Source organism: Varanus komodoensis, unplaced genomic scaffold (assembly GCF_004798865.1).
Source record: "Varanus komodoensis strain SLA01 unplaced genomic scaffold, ASM479886v1 scaffold42, whole genome shotgun sequence".
Classification (NCBI taxonomy): Eukaryota; Metazoa; Chordata; class Lepidosauria; order Squamata; family Varanidae; genus Varanus; species Varanus komodoensis.
Window position 1 is genome coordinate 5,523,056 of NW_025335972.1, and position 20,738 is coordinate 5,543,793.

General features: G+C 44.8%; 1 protein-coding gene across 2 annotated transcripts in view; it reads left to right on the plus strand.

Moving 5' to 3' along the window:
• Positions 1–15,708, plus strand: part of LOC123030082 (surfeit locus protein 4-like) — a 24,964-nt gene extending 9,256 nt beyond the window's left edge. For both annotated transcript variants that reach the window (XM_044443679.1, XM_044443681.1), the window contains exons 3-6: positions 7,399–7,475; positions 8,639–8,682; positions 9,601–9,787; positions 10,296–15,708. In XM_044443679.1, the coding sequence (XP_044299614.1) occupies positions 7,399–7,475; positions 8,639–8,682; positions 9,601–9,787; positions 10,296–10,562 (575 nt within the window). In that variant the 3' untranslated portion in view covers positions 10,563–15,708. The remainder of the gene's footprint in view (positions 1–7,398; positions 7,476–8,638; positions 8,683–9,600; positions 9,788–10,295) is intronic.
• The last annotated feature ends 5,030 nt before the right edge of the window (positions 15,709–20,738 follow it).

A 20,738-nucleotide genomic window follows, 5' to 3' on the forward strand; every position in this document is an offset into this window, starting at 1 on the left:
AAAGTATTTGAGTTTCATCTTCAGTATCTGGCCTTCTAAAGAGCAATCAGGGTTGATCTCCTCTAGGACTGACTGGTTTGATTGCCTTGCAGTCCAAGGGACTCACAGGAGTCTCCTCCAACACCTCAATTCTTCGGTGCTCAGCCTTTCTTATGGTCCAGCTTTCACAGCCATACATTGCAACTGGGAAAACCATAGCCTTGACTATAGCACTTTTGTTGTCAGGGTGAAGTCTCTGCTTTTTAGTGAGCTATCTAGATTTGCCATAGTTTTCCTCCCCAGGAGCAAGCGTCTTTTAATTTCTTGGCTGCAGTCCCTGTCTGGCTGCGGTGATCTTGGAGCCCAGGAAAATAAAATCTGTCACAACCTCCATTTCTTCTTCATCTCTCATTTGGAGAGATCAGGGTTCATATTTACATTCCACTAGGAAGCTTACCTTCATCCAGGAAATAATCCATGGTGAGCTGTTTGTTCACTGAACAGCCCGCAGTGGACTGAACAGATGATTGGGCTTGCCATGAGTTGTTCTTTCTCCCTCAGTTCTGCAACTTGCTCCATCCCAGTCTCCTTTGCAGGAGAACCTGCCTTTTTCTCCCCATCCCTGCTCCAATCACTGTCCTTTCTCATTAACTACCATTCAATAAACAAACAAACAAAACTTCAGAGCTTCAAAAAAGGACAATTGCAGGTCATTTTTTCAGCCCCCCAAAATGATGCATTACATGCATGCATGCACTTACGCATGCACACACACCCTGTCTACCCAAGGGGGTAGGTGCATACGTGAGATATGTGCAGTCTTGCCTGATCAATTACCTTGTCCGTTTCAGCTTTCAAAGGGAGGACAAGGCAAGACTGCACGTAGGCCAGTTTCCCACAGTTATTAGCTGTCATTTGCCTAGTCAATTGAAAGGCACTGATAAACAGGGAAAAGGTGGGGAAATTAAGTACACTAGTAGCAGTAGCAGCACTATTGCCCACTTAGCAATGTAATCCTCTTGAACTGAATCTTCAGACTGACAGTTCTCCCTACCTTCCACCTTTTCAACACCTTCCCAGGTCTCCCCCACTGCTCCAGAAACGGGAGATACTCCCCATGTATGTACATCCCTTTACGCAATGCCTTTTCAGTGCACTTCCTGCAGCAGTTACTGTGCTTCCCCAACCATTCTAAAAACTCTCACGGCAACTTTAATAGCTGGGAAGTAAATGGAGAGGAAATTTGTACACCTGCATTAACTACTTTAGAAAATGCAGTTGAACAGAAGCCAACCAGACAGGCAATTGAATTGTACTTTGATGCTTGCAATAGGATGGCATCTTCACCCACAGGTGAGGGCAGCAGGCTAGCTCGGGAGCTGCATCTTGCCGCCTTGTAGCATTTGGTACCTCACCTCACTCTGCCTAATGGAAGAGACAGCCCTGTCTTGGAAAACAGGGAGAGTGGGTTTAGAATGTAACACTGCTTATAATACTTTAGCAGTGTTAAACTATAATCACAGTCCACAAAATGTGATTACTAAATATTTGCAGTTATTTATTTTATGTTACTATATCCCATTCTTAGTACAAGAACTTTTGTTTTTAAAATAGTTCTAAAAATACTACACAGAAAGCAATAATTGCACAAAAACAGCAACCCAACTACATAAAAACCATATACAGCTCCAGAATACCCCCCCCCCCCCCCAAAGTTATGCTGAAAAACCCTGGCAAAGAAAAAGGTCTTTATATACCCAGGCAGGTGGGTTGGTGCTAGGGGCTAGTCCACTGTAGAACAGGCCTTTTCCCACAGCCACCATATGCCTCTCTTCAGGAGGCAAGAGAACTCAAAGAAAAGCCTCCCAAGAGGCTTTAATAAATATAGAAACATAACGAGTCAGAAGGGGCCTCCCAGGCCATCTAGTTTGACCCACAGCTCCAGCCGGCTCCGTTCATGTAATACCCAACATGTGGTTGTCCACTCTTTCCTTGAATGCCCTCACTGATGGGCCCTCAACCACCTCCCTTGGAAGCCCATTCCATATCCTAGGGGTCCTAACTGTCAGGAAATATTTCCTGATATCTAACCTGAAACCCAGTTCCTTGAGCTTCACCCCACTGGAATGCATCCTTTCAGGTCACAATTCTCTACTGTGTGACACCCCTTCACGTTCTTATATATCACTATAAGATCCTCTCTAAGTTTCCTCTTCTCTAGGCTGAAAAGACCCAGCTCCCTCAGTCTCTTCTCATATGTCATCTCCACAGTTCAGCTACCATTCTTGTAACCCTGTGCTGAACTGATTCTAACCTAACTATGTCTCTTTAATAATGTGGAGTCCGGAATTGGACACAGTACTCCAGTTGTGGGTACACCAGAGTCTTATAGAGTAGTACTAACACTTCTCTCGATCTGGAAACCATGCTTCTGGCTATACATCCAAGGATGACATTCTCTCTCTTAACCACAAGATCATACTGCTAGTTTATGTTTAACCTGCTCTCGACAAGTAATTTGGGCTTACTCATAAGGAGAATCATAGAATAGTAGAGTTGGAAGGGGCCGTGAAGGCCATCAGGTCTAATCCACCGCTGTTGCAGGACACCAATTCCTTCCTTCCTTCCTTCCTTCCTTCCTTCCTTCCTTCCTTCCTTCCAGACATTTATATCCTGTCCTATCACCAAGCGCTCAGAACAGCTTACAAAATATAAAAGTACAATATAAAATTAAAAAATACAATATAAAACACATCATGAACTTAAGAAAAAGGAGGAAAAAATAGAAAGTGTGACTGTGAGGGAAAATCCTAAAACATCTAAAACCATTTGGTAACACGCTTACGAGCTCATTATCGGACCTATGCTGCAGCAGTGAGGGCGGTAAAGAAGAAATTCTTCTCCACTTCCATTACCTCCTCACAGTGCCATCCAGCAGAGCTCTTTTGAGTGGTACGTGGGCTAATAACATCCTGGCCCTAAGAAAGATCCCGTACCACCCTTGATGGCCTGCTGTGACAACTTTGCCCAGCACTTTAAGGAGAAAATTGCTCAGATTCGTCATGAGCTGGACTCCACAAATGATTCAGATCCTCTAGGGGAGGTGCCAATGACTCCATTCGGTCAGATATTATTGGATGAATTTCAGTTATTGCGGCGTGATGATGTGGACAAGGTGCTTGGAAAAGTACGTCCCACCACCTGTTTACTTGACCCTTGCCCGTCATGGCTGCTGACCAAAGCCAAACAAGGGATTGGTGCCTGGATCCTGGAGGTCATTAATGCCCCTCTGAGGGACGGCCAGGTGCCTGCCCCTTTAAAGGAGGCGGTAGTCAGGCCGGTCCTAAAGAAGACGTCCCTGGATCCAGAGATGGCCGCCAATTAATTAATTAAAATAATGATGGAATAAAAAGGTCTTTACCCTGCGCCAGAAAAAGTATAACGTGGGTGCCAGGCAGACCTCTCTGGGGAGCAGATTCCATAGTCTGGGCACCACTGTGGAGAAGGCCCTCCTCTGGATGGACACCCTCTGTACTTGCTTCAGAGAGGGTTCCCGGAGGAAGGACTCTCCTGCTGATCTTAAGGGGCATGAAGACTTGTACGGAAGGAGGCAATACTTCAGTTATTCTGGACCTAAGCTGTTTAGGGCTTTATAGGTTAATACCAGCACCTTGAAGTGGGCCTGGACTTCAACTGGGAGCCAGTGTAGCTGATAAAGGACCAGCGTTATATGAGAATAACTACCAGTCCCTGTCAGCAACATGGCAGCTCTGTTTTGTACCAATTGAAGGATCCAGACCATTTTCAAGGGCAGCCCCACATACAGCGCATTACAGTAATCCAACCAGGAAGTTACCAGGGCATGAATCACCATTGCTAGGCAGTGCTCGCCCAGGTAAGGACGCAGCTGTTGGATCAACTGAAGCTGAAGGAAAGCACTTCTCACCACCATTGTCACCTGGATTTCCAGGGACAGCTCTGGGCCAAGGAGCACTCCCAAGCTGCAGACCCTGTCCTTTAGAGGGAGTGCTACCCTATCCAGGACAGGACCAAAGTCACTTACCTGAAAACCCGAACTGCCCACCAAAAGGACCTCCGTCTTATGTGGATTGAGTCTCAGTTTATTGGCCCTCATCCAGCCCATTAATTCGGCCAGGCACTGGTTCAGAACAGCCACCTGGATTATATGTAAACGAGAGGTAGAGCTGGATGTCATCAGCAAACTGATGACTCCGCAGCCCAAACTTCCTGATGACCTCTCCCAGCAGTTTCATGTAGATATTAAAAAGCATGAGAGACAAAATAGAGCCCTGCGGTATTCCATGACATAACTACCATGCCACAGAGCTATAGTCCCCCAGCACCACCTTCTGGAATCAACCAGCCAGAGAAGAGCAGAACCACTGCCAAGCAGAGCCCCCAACTCCTAACCCGGCCAGCCTATCCAGAAGGATACCATGGTCTATGGTATCAAAAGCTGCTGAGAGGTCCAGGGGAACCAACAGGGGTGCACTCCCCTGTCCCTCTCCCTGCTTAGGTCATTGTACAGGGCGACCAAGGCAGAATCTGTACTGTAACCAGCTCTGAAGCTGGACTGAAATGGGTCCAGATAATCCGTTTCATCCAAGAGTGCCTGGAACTGTCCCACCACCACCTGCTCCAACTCCTTGCCTAAAATGGGATGTTGGCCACCGGTCTATAATTGGCGTCCACCTCTGGGTCCAGGGATGCCTTCTTCAGGATGGGCCTGATTACTGCCTCCTTTAAAGGGGCAGGGACCCGGCCCTCTTCAGTGAGGCATTGATGACCTCTTGGACCCAGGGACCAATCCCGTGGCTGGCTTTCATAAGTAGCCAAGAAGGGCAAGGGTCAAGTAAGCAGGTGGTTGGGTGTACCATCCCAAACATCTTGTCCATTTCCTCAGGCTGCAGTAACTGAAACTCATCCAACAATGATGGACCAGACGGTGCTCTGGATGCCTCCCGTTCTGGAATCAGATCAACTGTGTGGTCCAGCTCATGGCGAAGCTGAGCAATTTTCCCCTTACAGTGCTGGGCAAAGTTGTCACAATGGGCAGTTGAGGGTGGCACCATGTCTTTGTTTTGGCCAGCATATGTTAGGCCACGCAACACTCGAAAAAGCTCCACTGGACGGCACTGTGAGGAAGCAATGGAAGTGGAGAAGTATTGCCTCTTTGCCGCCCTCACTGCCACAGCATAGGCTCAGTAATGAGCATATAAGTGTGTTCGGTCAGATTCCTCCTGTGATTTTTTCTACCTGCACTCTAATCGTCTCCCAATCTGCTTCATCGCTCGCAACTTATTTGTAAGCTGCCCCGAGGCTTCGGCAAATGGGGTGGCATAGAAATTTTCTAAATAAATAAACTCCAGCGTATACCATGGTGACAAGTGGGCTCTGCTAGCCGGGAGAGGACGCTTATGAGCAATCGTGTCGATTGCCCTGGTCATTTCCCTGTTCCACAAATTGACCAGGACATCAACAGGAGCACCAGCTTTATCTGCGAAAAAATCCCCTAGAGCCCTCAGGAATCCCTCAGGATCCATAAGACTCCAGGGGCAGACCATTTTAATAAGATCCACACCCTTCCAGAGGGAGAGATCAACTCCGAGCTCAAACTTCATGAGGAAGTGATCTGACCATGGCAAAGGAGTTAAGGTCATATTCCTCACTTCCAGATTACCCTCTTCCTGCCCTGTTGAGAAAACCAGGTCCAGAGTGTGACCTCTTTCATAGATTGGGCCAATGACATGTTGAGACAGCCCCATGGATGCCATGAAGTCCTGAGCTGCCCCAGACAGAACAGCCTTGGCATGGAAATTGAAGTCCCCCAGAACCAACATCCTGGGGGTCCTCAGTACCATGTCCGAGACAATCTCCATCAGCTCAGGCAGGGAGTCTGATGGGCAGGTGGGTGTGCGGTACACCAGCAGAATCCCTAATCTGTCTCAGTCACCCAACACCAGGTACAAACACTCTAGGCCTGGTCTCGAAGGGACAGGAAGGCCCACAAGGCAAACTGAGTCTCAGTAAACCAGAGCGACCCCCTCTCCCCTCCCCTCTGGGCGTGGCCAGTGCTGGATTAGGTATCTGGGTGGGCAGAGTTGAGTAAGGGAGACATCTCCCCCTCTCCCTCCCAGGTCTCCGTTATACATGCCAGGTCAGCCCCCTCATCCACAATTCAATCGTCGATGAGGGATGTTTTATTATGGACTGACCTGGCATTCAATAACAGCACCATCAGGCCCAGGGGGAGGCGGATATCGCTCCCAGTAACCTTATGGCTGGGGGAATAACCAGAAGAGGGGACAGATATTAAACATCGGTTCCTCCTTCCTCTGTACTGACTCGTTAGACCCCCAATGCCAGATCTTCCCCTGCCCATCACCACCCCAACAGTGGTACCCACATGCTCCCCAGGCACTACCATCCTAATTAAAGTCTAATAGGAATAAAACACAGTCGCAGCAAAGAAAAGAAGAAGGAAGGAAAATGGACAGCATCCCCAGCCCGGCCGCCTACAGCCCCCAATGGCCCCAAACGGCTCTGCCCTTTGGCCGTTGCCCTTTGGCTGCTGCCCCAAGGCCACTGGCCTTGGCCAGCAATAAGAGTTCTCCACTGCAGCCCCTGCCCTGCAATTACCGCAGTTGGTGCCTGCCCACCTCTCCTGCACAGCTGCCACCTGTGCGGGGGCGAAGGCAGTGGGGGGGGGTCCATGGGGGCCTTGCCAGCAGCACGATTAGTGGCGGCAGCGTTCCAGCCCCGCAGCAGTAGATTGGCGGGCGGGCGATGGTCATGGGTGATGGTGAGTCCTAAGGTCCCTGGCCGCGACCAGCAATAAGAGCGCTCAATCAGATGGCTGTCCAGTTTCTTTTTAAATGTCTGTAGTGTGGGAGAGCCCACCATCTCTCTAGGCAGCTGGTTCCACTGTTAAATTGCTCCGACAGTGAGAATATCTAGATGTTTCCTGATATCTAGCCTGATCATTCTGCATCCTACACTCTGGTTTCAGTGAGACGAGATCTTGACCTTCTTGTTTGTGACAGTCTTTGAGGTACTTACAGAGGGGGATATCATGCCCCCCCTTTTCTTCTCAAGGGAGAACATGCCCAGTTCTCTCAGTCTCTCCTCATAGGGCAGTGTTTTCAAACCATGGATCATTTTTGTTGCCCTCCTCTGGACCCTTTCTAATTTTTCTGCATTTTTCTTAAATCTTGTTGCCCACAACTGGACACAGCATTCCAATTACTTCATTTCTAATGAAAGAAATGCATTATTTTTTTATTAAAGCTATGTAGGAAAGGGTCATGTGGAAAATAACCACTTTTATTTTCTTTGCATTCTTTTTTCTTGTTGCATTTCTTTCAGCATCACCAAATCTCCTTCTTTATTCTGTTTCAGCTGGATGTGTTCTTGTTCTAGCCAGAAAGTTTGTTCCTTATGCATGTTTCGGCCTATTTGGAATAATTTTTATGCAGGTGAGTGGAAAAGCTTAAAGAACACACTCTAGATACCACAATGGGAAGTTATGCTAAACTCCATTCTAAGGATTTAGTGCTTTAAGGAAGGAAATCATGTTTTACAATCCAAGGAAATAACACGTTAATATTTAAGGTATATAAAAATCATACTAAGGCAATCTCTAATGCTGCTGCTGCGGTAGAAGAACAACTGCTAGCACAGGGGAAAACTAGTGATGGCTGGCACAACAAAGAACTAGGTGAGATTGCCACTTTCTAAAATGGAACAAGTTGGTGCAGTTTCCAGAAGATATGCCACTGCCTTATCTAGTGTCAAGAGCAGTGGTTTCAGCTAGTTTCCTGGATTGCACTGCAAAGTGCTAGCTTCTTATCGCAGTAGCAACCATTTCAGCTAGTGCGATGTGATTGGTTCACTGCCCTAAATTCTGCATTTATTATAAAATATCAATTGTAAGGACTATCATAATGAATGATAAGCACATGTATGGTTATTGCTAATACATTTAAGTAATGATGATCCTCATTTCCTATAACATCATTTTTAAATTGCCAGTTTAAAATGTTTTGGTTGGCTGGTTAAAATTATAGCTAGGGAAAACCTATAGGATTTATTTATTTCATTCTACTTCTATGCCTCCCTATAACCCAAGGGTCCTCTGGGAGGATTACAAATGCTGAAAGCATCATATAAATACAATCAATGAAACAGATAAAACAGATTAAAACAATAAAATTAATAAATTCTTAAACCCTCTCACATAATAAAAATAATATAAAGCCATACACAACATAACCAAATGCAACCAATAATTTAACAGCCAAAATTAAATAATAACAAAGTATAAATTAAAGTAACCAAAAGCTTGTTTGAACAAAAAGGTTTTTACCTGGCGTTTAAAGGAAAGCAAAATCAATGCCAACTTTATATCTCTGGGGAGTAAATTCCAGAGTCTGGGCACCACTACAGAAATGTCCCCCTCCTAGCTCTTTCCTTCTTAATCTCATGTGGGGGCAGTTTATAGAGGAGGACTTCAGAGATGGATCTAAGTGGGTGGGTAGGAATATATGGAGAGAAGTGCTTCCTCAGGTTGTTTCTTGTCAGCAAAAGTGATGTTGGTGCCCCATTAACCACACTTTGCTTATTTATTTTTGTTTTTCAGACAATTGCATACAGTATTTTATGGGACCTCAAATTCTTGATGAGGTAAGTGCAAGCCACACATTATGAAGAGCTGGAGGATCTCCAGTGAGGAAACCTGATGACATATGATGACATTGACATATGAAATGTGAAGGAACTCTCCACTTTCTTTCTCTCATTCCCTCTCTGGCACACACATGCTCCTATCTACCTATGTGCACACCTTAAATCTAAGCAGATGGGCCCATCAGAGTTGAAAAGGTTCTTTTCAACCACGGTGTGTCTGGGAAAATCCTAATTGCCAGCCTGATGGTGGAAAATTTGCTCAGAAAAGGGTTGGGAAGCCTGACTTGACCATGGTCCCAGTCCCACAACTGCAGTTCAGTTCAGTGATAATATGCCCAATAACACAGTGCAGTCCTGCCTGCTTATTGCCTCCATTGCAGAAGATTTTCTTCATAAGTGTCTAGTAGTGCTCTGTGTCGACTTTCCACACAGAACAAGCATTCATTCTTCTATAGTCTCTGCAGATTGAACAAAATGTCTTTTCTAATTCCGGCACGCTGTCTGTGCTAACTCAAGTTAGTGGCTCCAAGAGGAATGCCTCATCTTTGACTCCAAGAGTTTACTTGGTCAGGAAGTGGGGAATTTCTCTGAAGTATGTACCTCAGAACACTTGACAGTGCATGAACGGACAACATGATGGCAGAGCAAAGAGGGGAGAGATGGATCTTGTTGTCTGTCACAGAATGGAGTTCTGAGTGGCAATAGCCATATCTAGCCAGCCAGAACATCACCACTGTCACTTTGATATAGGGACTGGATGGAAAAGAGCATCAGGTGCATCTGGCCAGCTAGGAAGATGCATACCACGGAATTAGAAAAGCAAAACCATGAAGAGAGGCCCAGGTAGCAAATGTTGTTCTGTTGTGCAATTTGTGTCAAGTCATTTGAACCATCTCTGTTTTTCCTTTCTGCTAGGAATTTGGCTCTTGGGGGTGGACTGCTTCTGCTACTTGCAGAGTCTCGTTCTGAGGGGAAGTCCATGTTTGCTGGAGTCCCTACCATGGATGACATCTCACCACGGCAGTATATGCAGCTTGGTGGCCGGTTGCTTCTTGTTCTCATGTTTATGACGCTCCTGCACTTTGAACTCAGCGCCTTCACCGTGAGTGGCCCCTCAAGTTCATTTTTTCTTGATAATCTCTAGAAATAAGCATGTGCGCCCTTTGGGCAAGTATTTATTTACCTTGTCACAGCACAGAGACAGGCCGTGCTGTTGAATTCTAGGACAGTCTCCTTGCAAGTGTGGCAAGCTGCTCACCATGGCTGTAAGTTCACACTGCTGCAGCTCTAGCACTTCCAGAAGTCCGGAGGTGGAGACTCCACTCTTGCCAGGCCTCTTTGCTATCCTGGAGGCTTTCGTGAGGCCTCTTCTGGCCTGCCTTCACTGCCATTCCTTGTTCGTTTCAAAGGCCGTTTCTAACCTGTGATCAGTCTTCCCAGCCTGATGCCCTCCAGATGTGTTGGACTACAACCCCCAATTTGGGGAAGGCTGACCTAGGGCTATTTGAGAGCCCAGAGTAGTCTCTTAGGTCAATGTTGAGTCTGGAGGGAGCCAGCCCTTAAGGCAAGAAGCTCTGTTGATGTGTGCTGCTTCTGTTTCCTCTTCCCAGATTTTCCAGGACATCTTTGGCATGGCACTCATCATTTTGGTAGCCATTGGCTTCAAGACCAAGCTCGCCGCTCTCACCCTGGTGATCTGGCTCTTCATCATCAATCTGATCCAGAATGCCTTCTGGAGCATCCCCACCTACAGGCCCCTCCACGACTTCCTCAAATATGACTTTTTCCAGACCATGTCTGTCATAGGTGGCCTGCTGCTTGTTGTGGCATTGGGACCTGGGGGAGTTTCCATGGACGAACACAAGAAGAAGTGGTGAAGAGGGACTCTAAACAGGGCTCAGTGGGGGAAGGGGGGGGGGGGGGGGGGGGCAGACTATGACTTTTACAAACCTGTGTAGAATTTTCTTCTCTTTTGATTGATTCTCTTGAGGTTTATCATAGTTCACGGTTGCCTTATCAGGGTAGGAGAGCCTTTGCTTTCTATCCTTTTGAGACATGTAAATTAAAGTCAAATTATATATATATTTATATTTATATGGATTTGCTGAACTTTTCCTACATACCCTTTGAGATCCCATGCCATGGGGACCTCAGAGGTACCTCATCTTCAGACATAGGAGGCCAGGATTGAAGCAGGTTGACCTTCAGCAACTTAGAAGCAACTTTTATCTTGGCAGGGCTGAGCTTCAGTTTGTTGATCTGCTTCCCGCCTAAGTTTCAAAGTTGGGTCTATTTCCTTAAGTATGCATTCAAGAAAATGGGGTAATTTTAAAGAATAATCTTGATTTTTGACTCCTCTTTCTTTTGAAGGAAGGAAGTGGGGATGGGTTCTTAGTGAAATGACCCTTAATACAAGAGGGATAGAGGAGGTAACACAACAGAGACCATTTGGTAGTGGATAGTATACAAAAGCTTTAAATAAATGAATAAATAAACAGCAGCAGTGCTCTGCCTGGAGAGTCCCTGAACATTCTGGAGGAAAGGATTGCTCAGGTTCTCTGCTTTCCAGATGGTTCTGCAAGTTCAAGTAGAAGCGCAAGTTCCCTACTTCTTAGGGAAGTAATCCAAGAAGTAATAGATATAAAAGCAGAATGATTCATTTCAGTTTTAGAAGAGGAAAACCTTCCTATGTGGTGGTGCAGTTTAATGAAGAATAATCTGACACGGGAAGCAGTGGGCTCTTCAGACGTTTTCAGAAACTGGGCACATACTGTGGGTTCTCCTTCAGGGCTGATCACTCATTCAGTTACAGGAAGGCAATATGTCCCTTAACTCACTCACTCACTCACTCACTCACTCACTCACTCACTCACTCCTAGCTAAGGGCAAAAAGGTTGGGAACATAACCTGTTGATTCCTTCCAGGAAACAGGAACTGTAATTTCTATGAAATTAATAACTAAAAGTGATGCAATGGGCATTAGCTACACAAAGTGTTAATTTCATTTGGCACATGGACGATGGACACATAAGGAGCAAATAACTACACGGAAGCGCCAAATGTTCATGAACTGCAAGAGGCGATGGGAGAGTGCACAGGTACTAAAAAGAAGGCAAATTTTGTATTTGGAATTATTAGGAAAGGAATCAGAAACAACACTGCTGGTATAATAATCCATGTTTAGAAATCTGTGGAACATCCTCAGCTGAATTATGGTGTACATCACTGGTCACTGCACCTCAAGAAGAAGATTGCAGAGCTGGAAGAGAGTAAACAAAATAATCACAGGGCTAGTGCCCCTGAGGAAAGGCTACAATTTAGGCTGTTTAGGAAAAAATGAGTAAGATGGGGACATGATAGAAGTATATAAAATTGTGCATAGTGTGCAGAAAGTGGATAAGGAGACTGTTTTCTCCCTCCTAATACAGGAATTAAAATGAGTGATGGGAAGTTCAGGACAGGTGAAGTACTTCCTCACATAGCATGTAATTAAAATATGGAATTTGTTGTTGTAAGGGATAGTGATGGTGAGCATCTTGGATAGCTTTAACAGGATCAGACCAACTCATAGAGAACAAGGCAAACACTGGCTACTAGAATCTGTTATCACCAGTTCCCAGGGAGCATGAACAGGCGGTTGCTATTGTGCTTGTGTCCCTTTTGTGGGCTTCCCTTGGACACCATTGACTATTGCAGGAACAGAATGCTGGACTAGCATGGCTCTTCTGAAATTCTTTGTTTTGTGACATACAGAGTCCAAGTACATTATAATGCAATATCAGAGGGATCCATGAATATCTGCAGTCACAGGTGATAAGGCTATCGCAGCTTGAGCTATGCTATGCTAATTTGACACCTGTATAAGAAAATAAAGTCCCAAGCTTAATTAAGTCCAAACTGAATAGAATCAAATGTTGATGGTAACATCCTAATTCAGTGATTTCACTACAGCATTTTCCTTGAAACTTTTTTGTTGGAAAATGGTAATCTACAGGTCAGCAGATTGGTGAGAAAGCTTTTGAAAGGTGCTGTTTACGTAGGTCAGATTTTTGTCTGGTCATGCTATGGTAAGAAGGCACAAAAGAGATGATGACCATGCAACTAGCTGGGGTGTTGTTGTTTTTTTTAAAGTAGCCAGGGAGTGATTTGGATTGGGCCATCAAAGGAGGGGGAAGAGGGCCTTAGTCCTGTGCTTTCACTGTGGCCCTGCTTTGGAACTGGAGAGTTTACGTCTTTCTGTATTTAGGGAAAGGCTCCCATTGGCTTTAGAAAACTTTCTTTTGTGAAAATATAATTGTCTGGACTTGATAAGTTGATTGCATTGCTGAACTGGAGTGGCGTGGAGGGAATTACAAGCAAGAAAATAGCAAGCATACACAAAATGGTGAAGTTTGGACACCAGGGAGAAAGTTCCTCCCTTGCCCCTTTCTAGGATCAGCGCCTTTTATGACTCGGGCTCTCCAATAGAATATCTGCGACACAAGTATTATGCAGACCAGTATCGCCACAGCAGAAAGTACAGAAAGCCCCATTTGCTTGTGGAGAAGACCTGCCTTTTCCTAGCACTGCAACACAGAGCATAGGGAATTCTCTTCTCATGCCTTCAGCAGGCGGACTTCAGCCTTGCAGGTTCGTTTTTCAGCTAGAACCCCGTGATCTACCAGCTGGTGATCAGTTTCAACAACTCAGGGAGGCTGAGCAAACAAAGTTCCTCTGAACACACATTTTGTCCAGTGACTTGTTTTCATCAACAGCAGTAGGGTTAAGTGAATTAAGCACACAGCCCTTTCAAACAAAAATCCACTCTTGGCTTTCCCCCAGTCTTTAATTTCAGCACCCTAATTTGAAGGTTGACTGACTTCAAGCATGTTATAATCAGTGCTACATCAGCCGAGGAGGTTATCCCAGCAAATGCTCCCATTGCCAATGAGATGAAAACAGCTGAGGCAATATTTTTACTATTCCAATCCTTGCTGTGAATCACCCATAGATCTACCAGTAGATCCTCCTTCTCTGTGCTCTTGATCTATGCAGTCCCATAATTGTATGCATGCACAGGTGACTGGATCTCCCTCCAGAATCTTCTAGAGTGTAGGATTCTTCCTAGGTAGAGAGCAGTGTGATTCCACACATGCCCTGCAGGGCAGGGCAGGGCCTTCACCTCAGAGTGCTTCAAAAGAAGATGCTCTTAGAAGTTCCTCTGAGGTGCACACCTTAAAGTGTGCTTTCTTTTCTTTTTGGTGCCTCAAGGAAATTGGCAGCAATTCCCTGATAACGGGGCTGTTTGCTGAGATAATGCCCTTGCTGACTACAAAGTGTGAAGCACTCCCAAGAAGTCAACCAGAAAAAGAGAGAAAGTATTTTCCACGATGCATGGATACCTGGTAATTGTAACTCAGACCCTTTCCTCAGGAGCCCAGAGCCAGTGCTGCCTTTAGGACTGGAGAGCTCTTTGGTAAGACACTCAATGGCTCCCAACTTTCTCACTGCTGTTGTCACAAACTGCTCTTGCTCCTCGTGCTTTCCCATCTTTGCTGCTGCTTGCTGGACAGGCAGAGGGCAAGGGAGCAAGCCAGCAGGCACATCTCTTGCTCCTGCTCTTCCTCACCACCACTGTTTTCTGACCCAGGGCAAGAGGCAGGGGAACAAGCAGGCTACTGTGTTGCAAAGGAGCAAGCCCAGGGGGCCCTGGGGTGCAGGCCGATAGCAGGTGGCTCGGCCAGCATTCGTGACAGGCCTTTGGCTACTTGTCTCCTCCGGTGCTTTAGGGCACACCTCTGTCCATGTTTAGGCAGAAAAAGGCCCTACCATTACCAACATTTCCCAGCCAGCCATACTGTTGGACTTGTGCCAAATGTGCCACAGATTACACCCTAAATCTACAATGATTTCTAGACCACTTTTAAGGATAGTCTCCTTAAATCTAAACATGTTCAAGTTTTCAACCTTTCCCCTTTTTCTAGGAGTAGATTGGCTTACTTTACTCCTGATGCTGGTATTTTCTTGGAGCTATGGCATGATTTTTTGCCCATATTCGTGGCTGCTTGCAAAATATGAAACCACCCCTGAAAGATGGCCAACATGCACTGTGCTCTTCAGGGGCAAAGATTTAAAGCCATGACAAGTTGTTGACATCTTTTGGACAGCTGAAAGTAGGGCTGAGAGAAAAAAAATGGCTCCTAATATTCTCTGTGTGGGTGGGGAAATGGTGTGGGAGAGGTATTTTGTCAAATACAGCAGGACCCCAGTATCTGCTGTCTCAATTGCCATGGTTTCACTTAACTAAGGTTGACCACCAGCCCTCCACATTTTCAGGATTAGGGGCGCAAGACCCCCACGGAAGCAGAAAAACTGCAAATATCCCTAGGAAACTAAATGCACTGTTTGGGGATGCCATGCTCTTTGTCTTGGTACTAGCCAGCCTCACTCATGTGCTGTGTCTCTCAGTGAGAGTAGAGGCTCTAGAGATACTAACTTTCCTCCCACTTTTGTGGGGGTCTTGCACTCCTAATGTAGTGTTTGCTACTATCCGCAGTTTCAGCCATCCCCTGCGGGGCTTAGAACCTATCGCCACAGACATGGAAGGCCTGCTGTATTCTCTCTGACAAGATGGAATGCTCTAACATGGGCTGGAGAGACAAGAATAATTTTCTTAAACATTTTGGCTTAGTTAACACTTTTGTTATTTCATAGTGGTAGATGGAAGGAGACAGTGGGCTGAGACAGGAAGGCCTGGCACCAAGCTTACTTTCTTTTTGGCACCAAATTAAAGGTTTGTTTTTGGGTTTTTTGCTCAGACGGTTTAAAGAATTTAAATACTGTAAACATTTTAATGAATTTCTTAAATGTAATGTTTTTATTTGTTCTGTTGGTTGAAAAGTTGTTGTTTGGCCCTTAATTTATGATTTTTTATATTAGACTTTTTGTTTTTGCTTGTTTGTTTTTAATGTTGTGTATGCCACACTGAAATACTTTGTGAATGAAGGGCAGATTATCCATTATATTAAACATTGTTTCTGTTTCTATTGTTTCCCATTACTTGATCTTACTCTATTTATCATTTTCTCTTTCCATCATGCATTTGATTAAGTAACCTGCTACTTAAAAAGATTGCTTATGCCATCATTGACAGTGAACCCTGTATGTGTCTACAGTAAAGTCCCATTGAATTCATGGGACTTATCCCAATAGGATTTCAGGAAAATGCTCTACAATTCCCAGAATTCCCCAGCCAATACTGCTGGCTAAGTCTTGGTGGGTGTTGTAGGGCTCTTTTCTGTGTTAGCATGCATAGGGTTGTACCTTGGTCCCACGCAGCAGTCACACGCAGTCATGTGTGTGTGTTTTATCTTGTGGCCCTGTTGTGTGGCCACATTCATTCAGACTCCACAGGTACTGCTGTCCTTAGTGCCCTTTTTTGTCTTTAAAAACAATGGTATGGTGTTGATGCAGTCAGTGTTCTTTCACAGCATAGAACTCATTCAGTATAACTAGCATTGTGACGGTTATCAGTTTTACTGCAATTTTTTATGTTTAATTCAAAGTCCTCCAGAAAAGCTGATTTTTTACCAGAGAGTGGAACATCATAGAATAATGGAGCCAGGCAAATTTCCAAGCAGAGTGCCACAATGTCAGTGTCAGAACTGCCTTTTGCAGCCACCTGTCACATTTAAGCTTCTGGGAGAAATGAAGACAGTCCCCCTTGATGTAAATCTGAGCATGGAGACAGAACATGTGTGAGAAGGTGATTTTCATAATAAGTATATCTTTCTGTAACTGAAACAGAACCAAACTGTCCCTGTTAGCTCACACCTACTAAGGGCTACATCTGTTTGGCTGCAACTTAAATTGGTTGAGTCTTGAGTTACGGAAACAGATTTTTCCTTTTTGAGATACAAAACTGTGCAATTGAGAATCCTCTAACAAAGTAGGAGGCTTTCCCTACCCCGCTAACCTCTTTGCCTACACTCCATGCCATTTCCTTGAAAAGCAGTGCACACATATCTGCCCTCTCCTGCACACAGTCATTACAGGAGCTGCCAGACTGGTTTGATCGCAACACATCTCAAGAAGGTGGTGACCTAACACCCTCATGGCATGTTTCCTAAAGCCACATAGGTTAGAGTACAGGACAGGCCATAACAGAGGTGGCTTCACTTTTGGGGAGAAGCTTTTCAGCAAACCAGTTATATGAAAGTCATGACATAGAATAGTCACCTCAGCTTCTTTGCTGAAGCGGTGACATACTTTGGTTTGAATGAATGGTGGAAATCCAACTGATTTTGGCTGTCCCTGCATCCAGACTGAAAGCTGGAGTTGGGACTCATGAGTCCTGATTTCTAGCCTCTGACCCAAAACTAGAACCAGTCAAAATCACTTTAGGAGAAGGGGGCACAAATTTTAATGAATTCATGTAAAGGGAGGCACTGGAAACTTTAGGGCTATTCTAGACAAAAATTTGACTTCACAGTAAAATACACCAAGTAAGAGGTGTGAGATGGCAATAAATTTCTACTCCTAGAAAGCTGGCATGTAAGGGAAAATAAAAGGCTACTCTGGAACCTCCCTTCACTTTCCCCTGACATCTAGTGCAGTTTTATTATAGCTCTGATTACTGGGCAGTATAGAATGAAAATGCTAATATTTTAGAGGGATGCTTTCAGTCTTGTGGTTTGAATTTTGATAAGTAAAATCAACCAGCTACTGTATATGCTATATTGCTGTTACTTCTGGTTTCAGTCAGTGTACTGTATGTGCATGCTGAGAGTTTGGAAATACCTTAGAATTACTGTAAAATGTAAATAAAGCAGGCTGGTTAGGGGCTCCTTTAGGTTGCAGTGTTTTGAAGCAAGATTACCCAAAAATATTATTTTGCCCTTGGGACAATCTTGCTGACTCATTAGTTGTTGGAACATAGCTTTGGGATTTGATTTTTACAAGAAAAGGTAGCTGGTCTTTTGGTGAGTGTGGGAAGATAGAAAACAGATGAGTAGGTGGGGTGGAGTGGGGGAGAAAAAACAGTATGCCTTGTATTCTGCCAACTATAGCTGGATTCAGAAATACAGCTAGAGCACTATTACATATTTTGCGCATTGATCTGCTGGTCCTGTGCTTCCTGCCTGTTTTTCAGTATGGCATAAATGAAATGCAGTTTTTAAAAATCCCAAGACCCCAAAATTCATGTACCTCTTGGTCCGTGACAGCTCTGGTAGCACTGACCTGAAATCTGTTTTTATTTTTGGTATTGAAAGTATTACTACTAACACACACACACACACACTCAAAGTTCATGTTCCACATCACTAACATAGACCGACCAAATGTTGGAATGAGTGTTGAGACTACGTTGTTGGAAGTATATTCTTTCATTAGTTGATCTGAAAACTAATTCTGTGTTGTGGTAAGAAAAACAAGCTTGCTGTGGCAGCATAGAAATTACTGGCTGCAAGACAAGAGTGAATCTCTCCTTCCCTATTTTAGAAACGTTCGGTTCTCTGGCCGATAAATGAGCCAACATTTGCTTCCTGGGAATCATTTAGGCAAAGAGCACTACCTAGTGGCAAAGCACAGCACCACATGAAGAACCTGCAAGAACAGGCCGAAAAGCGTGACTCTCCTACAGCATGTCTAGGCTACGATTTTTTATTGGCTTTATATTACTTGTATTATAAAGGCTTTCCACAAATAATTCTGGGAATTGTAATTAGTTGGCAGTGCTGAGAATTCTTTGTTAGTAATCCCTAGACTTCTCAACTCTCTGAACTGTAGTTGCTTGGGTAGCCTGGAAAGAAAAAGATGTCAGATTAATACATTACTAAAAATATGTTTTTGGAAATAAGCAACAGTGTAGATACATTACTTGTGCCCAATAATCAGAAATAATTTCTCCCTCTCCTGAATGTAGCCCAGATTTTTATCAAGAAAAGCAGTACTGACTGGGTTTACACAACAACCCATCATAGGTTGCTACCCATGTTGTATCATGTGAACAAGCACTGATTTCTCTAGGGCGGCTCATTCATGGACAACAAGCCACCCCGCAAACCCATCAGACGTTGTAGGTGTCGTGAGGCCGTAACTCACATCTCCAATTAACTCACACAGCAGTCGGCAATAAAACTAAAGACTTTTATTGCTACTCGCTACAAGATTTACGATGCAATAGATAAGCTCTGGCAATGAGCTCCTCGCAGCTCAGTTGCCCCCTCCTTTCTGAACTCTAAGGGGAAGGTCACGTGGAACTCAATCTCCTCCCACGTCTTTCTGCCTGTGGGTGGGACAAACCTCTCTCCTGCCGTCCCAATTGGTCTAAACGCCACCATCTTCTCCGGAGCTGGGCACTCCATAAATTTCCTGTTACGTCTTCCTGTTCTCCAGGACTCTGCCCAGCAGCTTCAGAGTCAGGAGGCCGGAGGGGGAGGGCAACTTGTTCAAACACCTCAGAGTCTAGAGGAAGGGAAGCTGCACCCTGCTCAAACAACTCAGAGCTAGGGTGTGGGGAGGCTACTCGCTCGGAAACCTCAGTCGGGCTGCAGAGGGGCCGTTTGGGCCCTGGGCACCAAGTATAGATCCCCTTGTTCCAATGCCTGACTCTCACTGTGAGCTTCTGGCCCTCTCTCGCGTGCCAATGCCTCCGTCGAGCCGTAAGGCACGACACTAGGTGGTGTTGCACCCGCAATGGATTGTCATGCCACCCAAACCCAGTACAGGAAACTGACTACCCTTGCTGCTTTTCCCAAGCAGCTCCCAGGAAACTGCCAGTGCCAGCCACCCCAAAAGTGCCCAAATAGCTGGCACTGCTTCCTGCTCCTGAGCACACAAGCCATTTCTGCGTTGTTCAAGCCTTTTTTCTTTGCAGATCACGAAAACCAGTTTTCAAACCAACTCTTTCAATCCTTATTTTGACACCATTCTTTCAGAAATCATACAGCTAATGATGGCAGGAACCAAAGTGTTCCATATACAGAAGGAGGCCATTCTGGGAAACACCAGCACAGAACTAGAGGTTAGGGCAGCAGCTATTATGGCAGCAGTTATACAATTTGCACTGTATTAAATAAAGTTTGTTCCATTCTGCACTCTCTTGACCACAGCAAATATAACAACATACAGTACTGAGTACTCTTTCTCAACAAAAGAGTGTGTAGTGCAGGCACAGTTCTCTGATGTGAGCATTTTTTGTGGGTTTTTGTTTGTTTTGTGCAGAGGAAGCTTTTCACAGGAAATAATATTCAAGCATGAGATTCCTTTATTTGTAGTGCACCTTTCAAATCCATAGCAAATACAACATTCCAAAAATAGTTTTAGTTGGCTTTGATGTTGGGCAGACAGCCATTAGTCTACCATTCCCAGTGTTCATGACCAAGTCAAGCAGGAGACAGTGTAACTCTGGGAAAGGTTTGTGGGGGGGGGGATCCAGTATCACTTTGGATTTCCTTTTATGAAAGGGAAGGAAGGCACAGGTGTACTGGTAGTGGCAGTGGTGGCAAACACAATATGGCTGGAGATGAAATGTTTAAGCTATTAGAAAACATAATGGGTACAAGAAGTTTCTGTCTATTTCAGAAACTAACAGTGCAATCTTAAATTTACTTGGGAGTGTTTCCATTTGAGGCTTTCATCATACTGTTGCTCTGCCTCATTTACATAATTTTATGAGGATTTAGATATCACCATCTACTCTCAGCCCGTTTTCCCACCATCCTTTTGCTTCCTGAAGAAAATTTATTTAAGCAGAAAACAATGGAATAGCTGTGCACAATCCCTTCTAACAGCTACTGGCTGGAACAACCCTTAAATAACCCCCACTGAGTTCAGTAGGGCTTACTCCCAGCTAGGTTCGTATAGAATTGCAGACTATGCAGAACTAAAAAAAACCCCATTGGATGTATTGCTGAACATGTAAAGCATGGGATTGAGTTGAGGTTCAAGAGGGCTTCCCCTATAATTAAGTGGGAATTGGATTGCAACTGGAGGTTGAATAATATGCAAATAAATAAGAGTTAGGATCATCATAATCGAAGTCTGTGATAAGCAGGTAAAGCACCAAAATA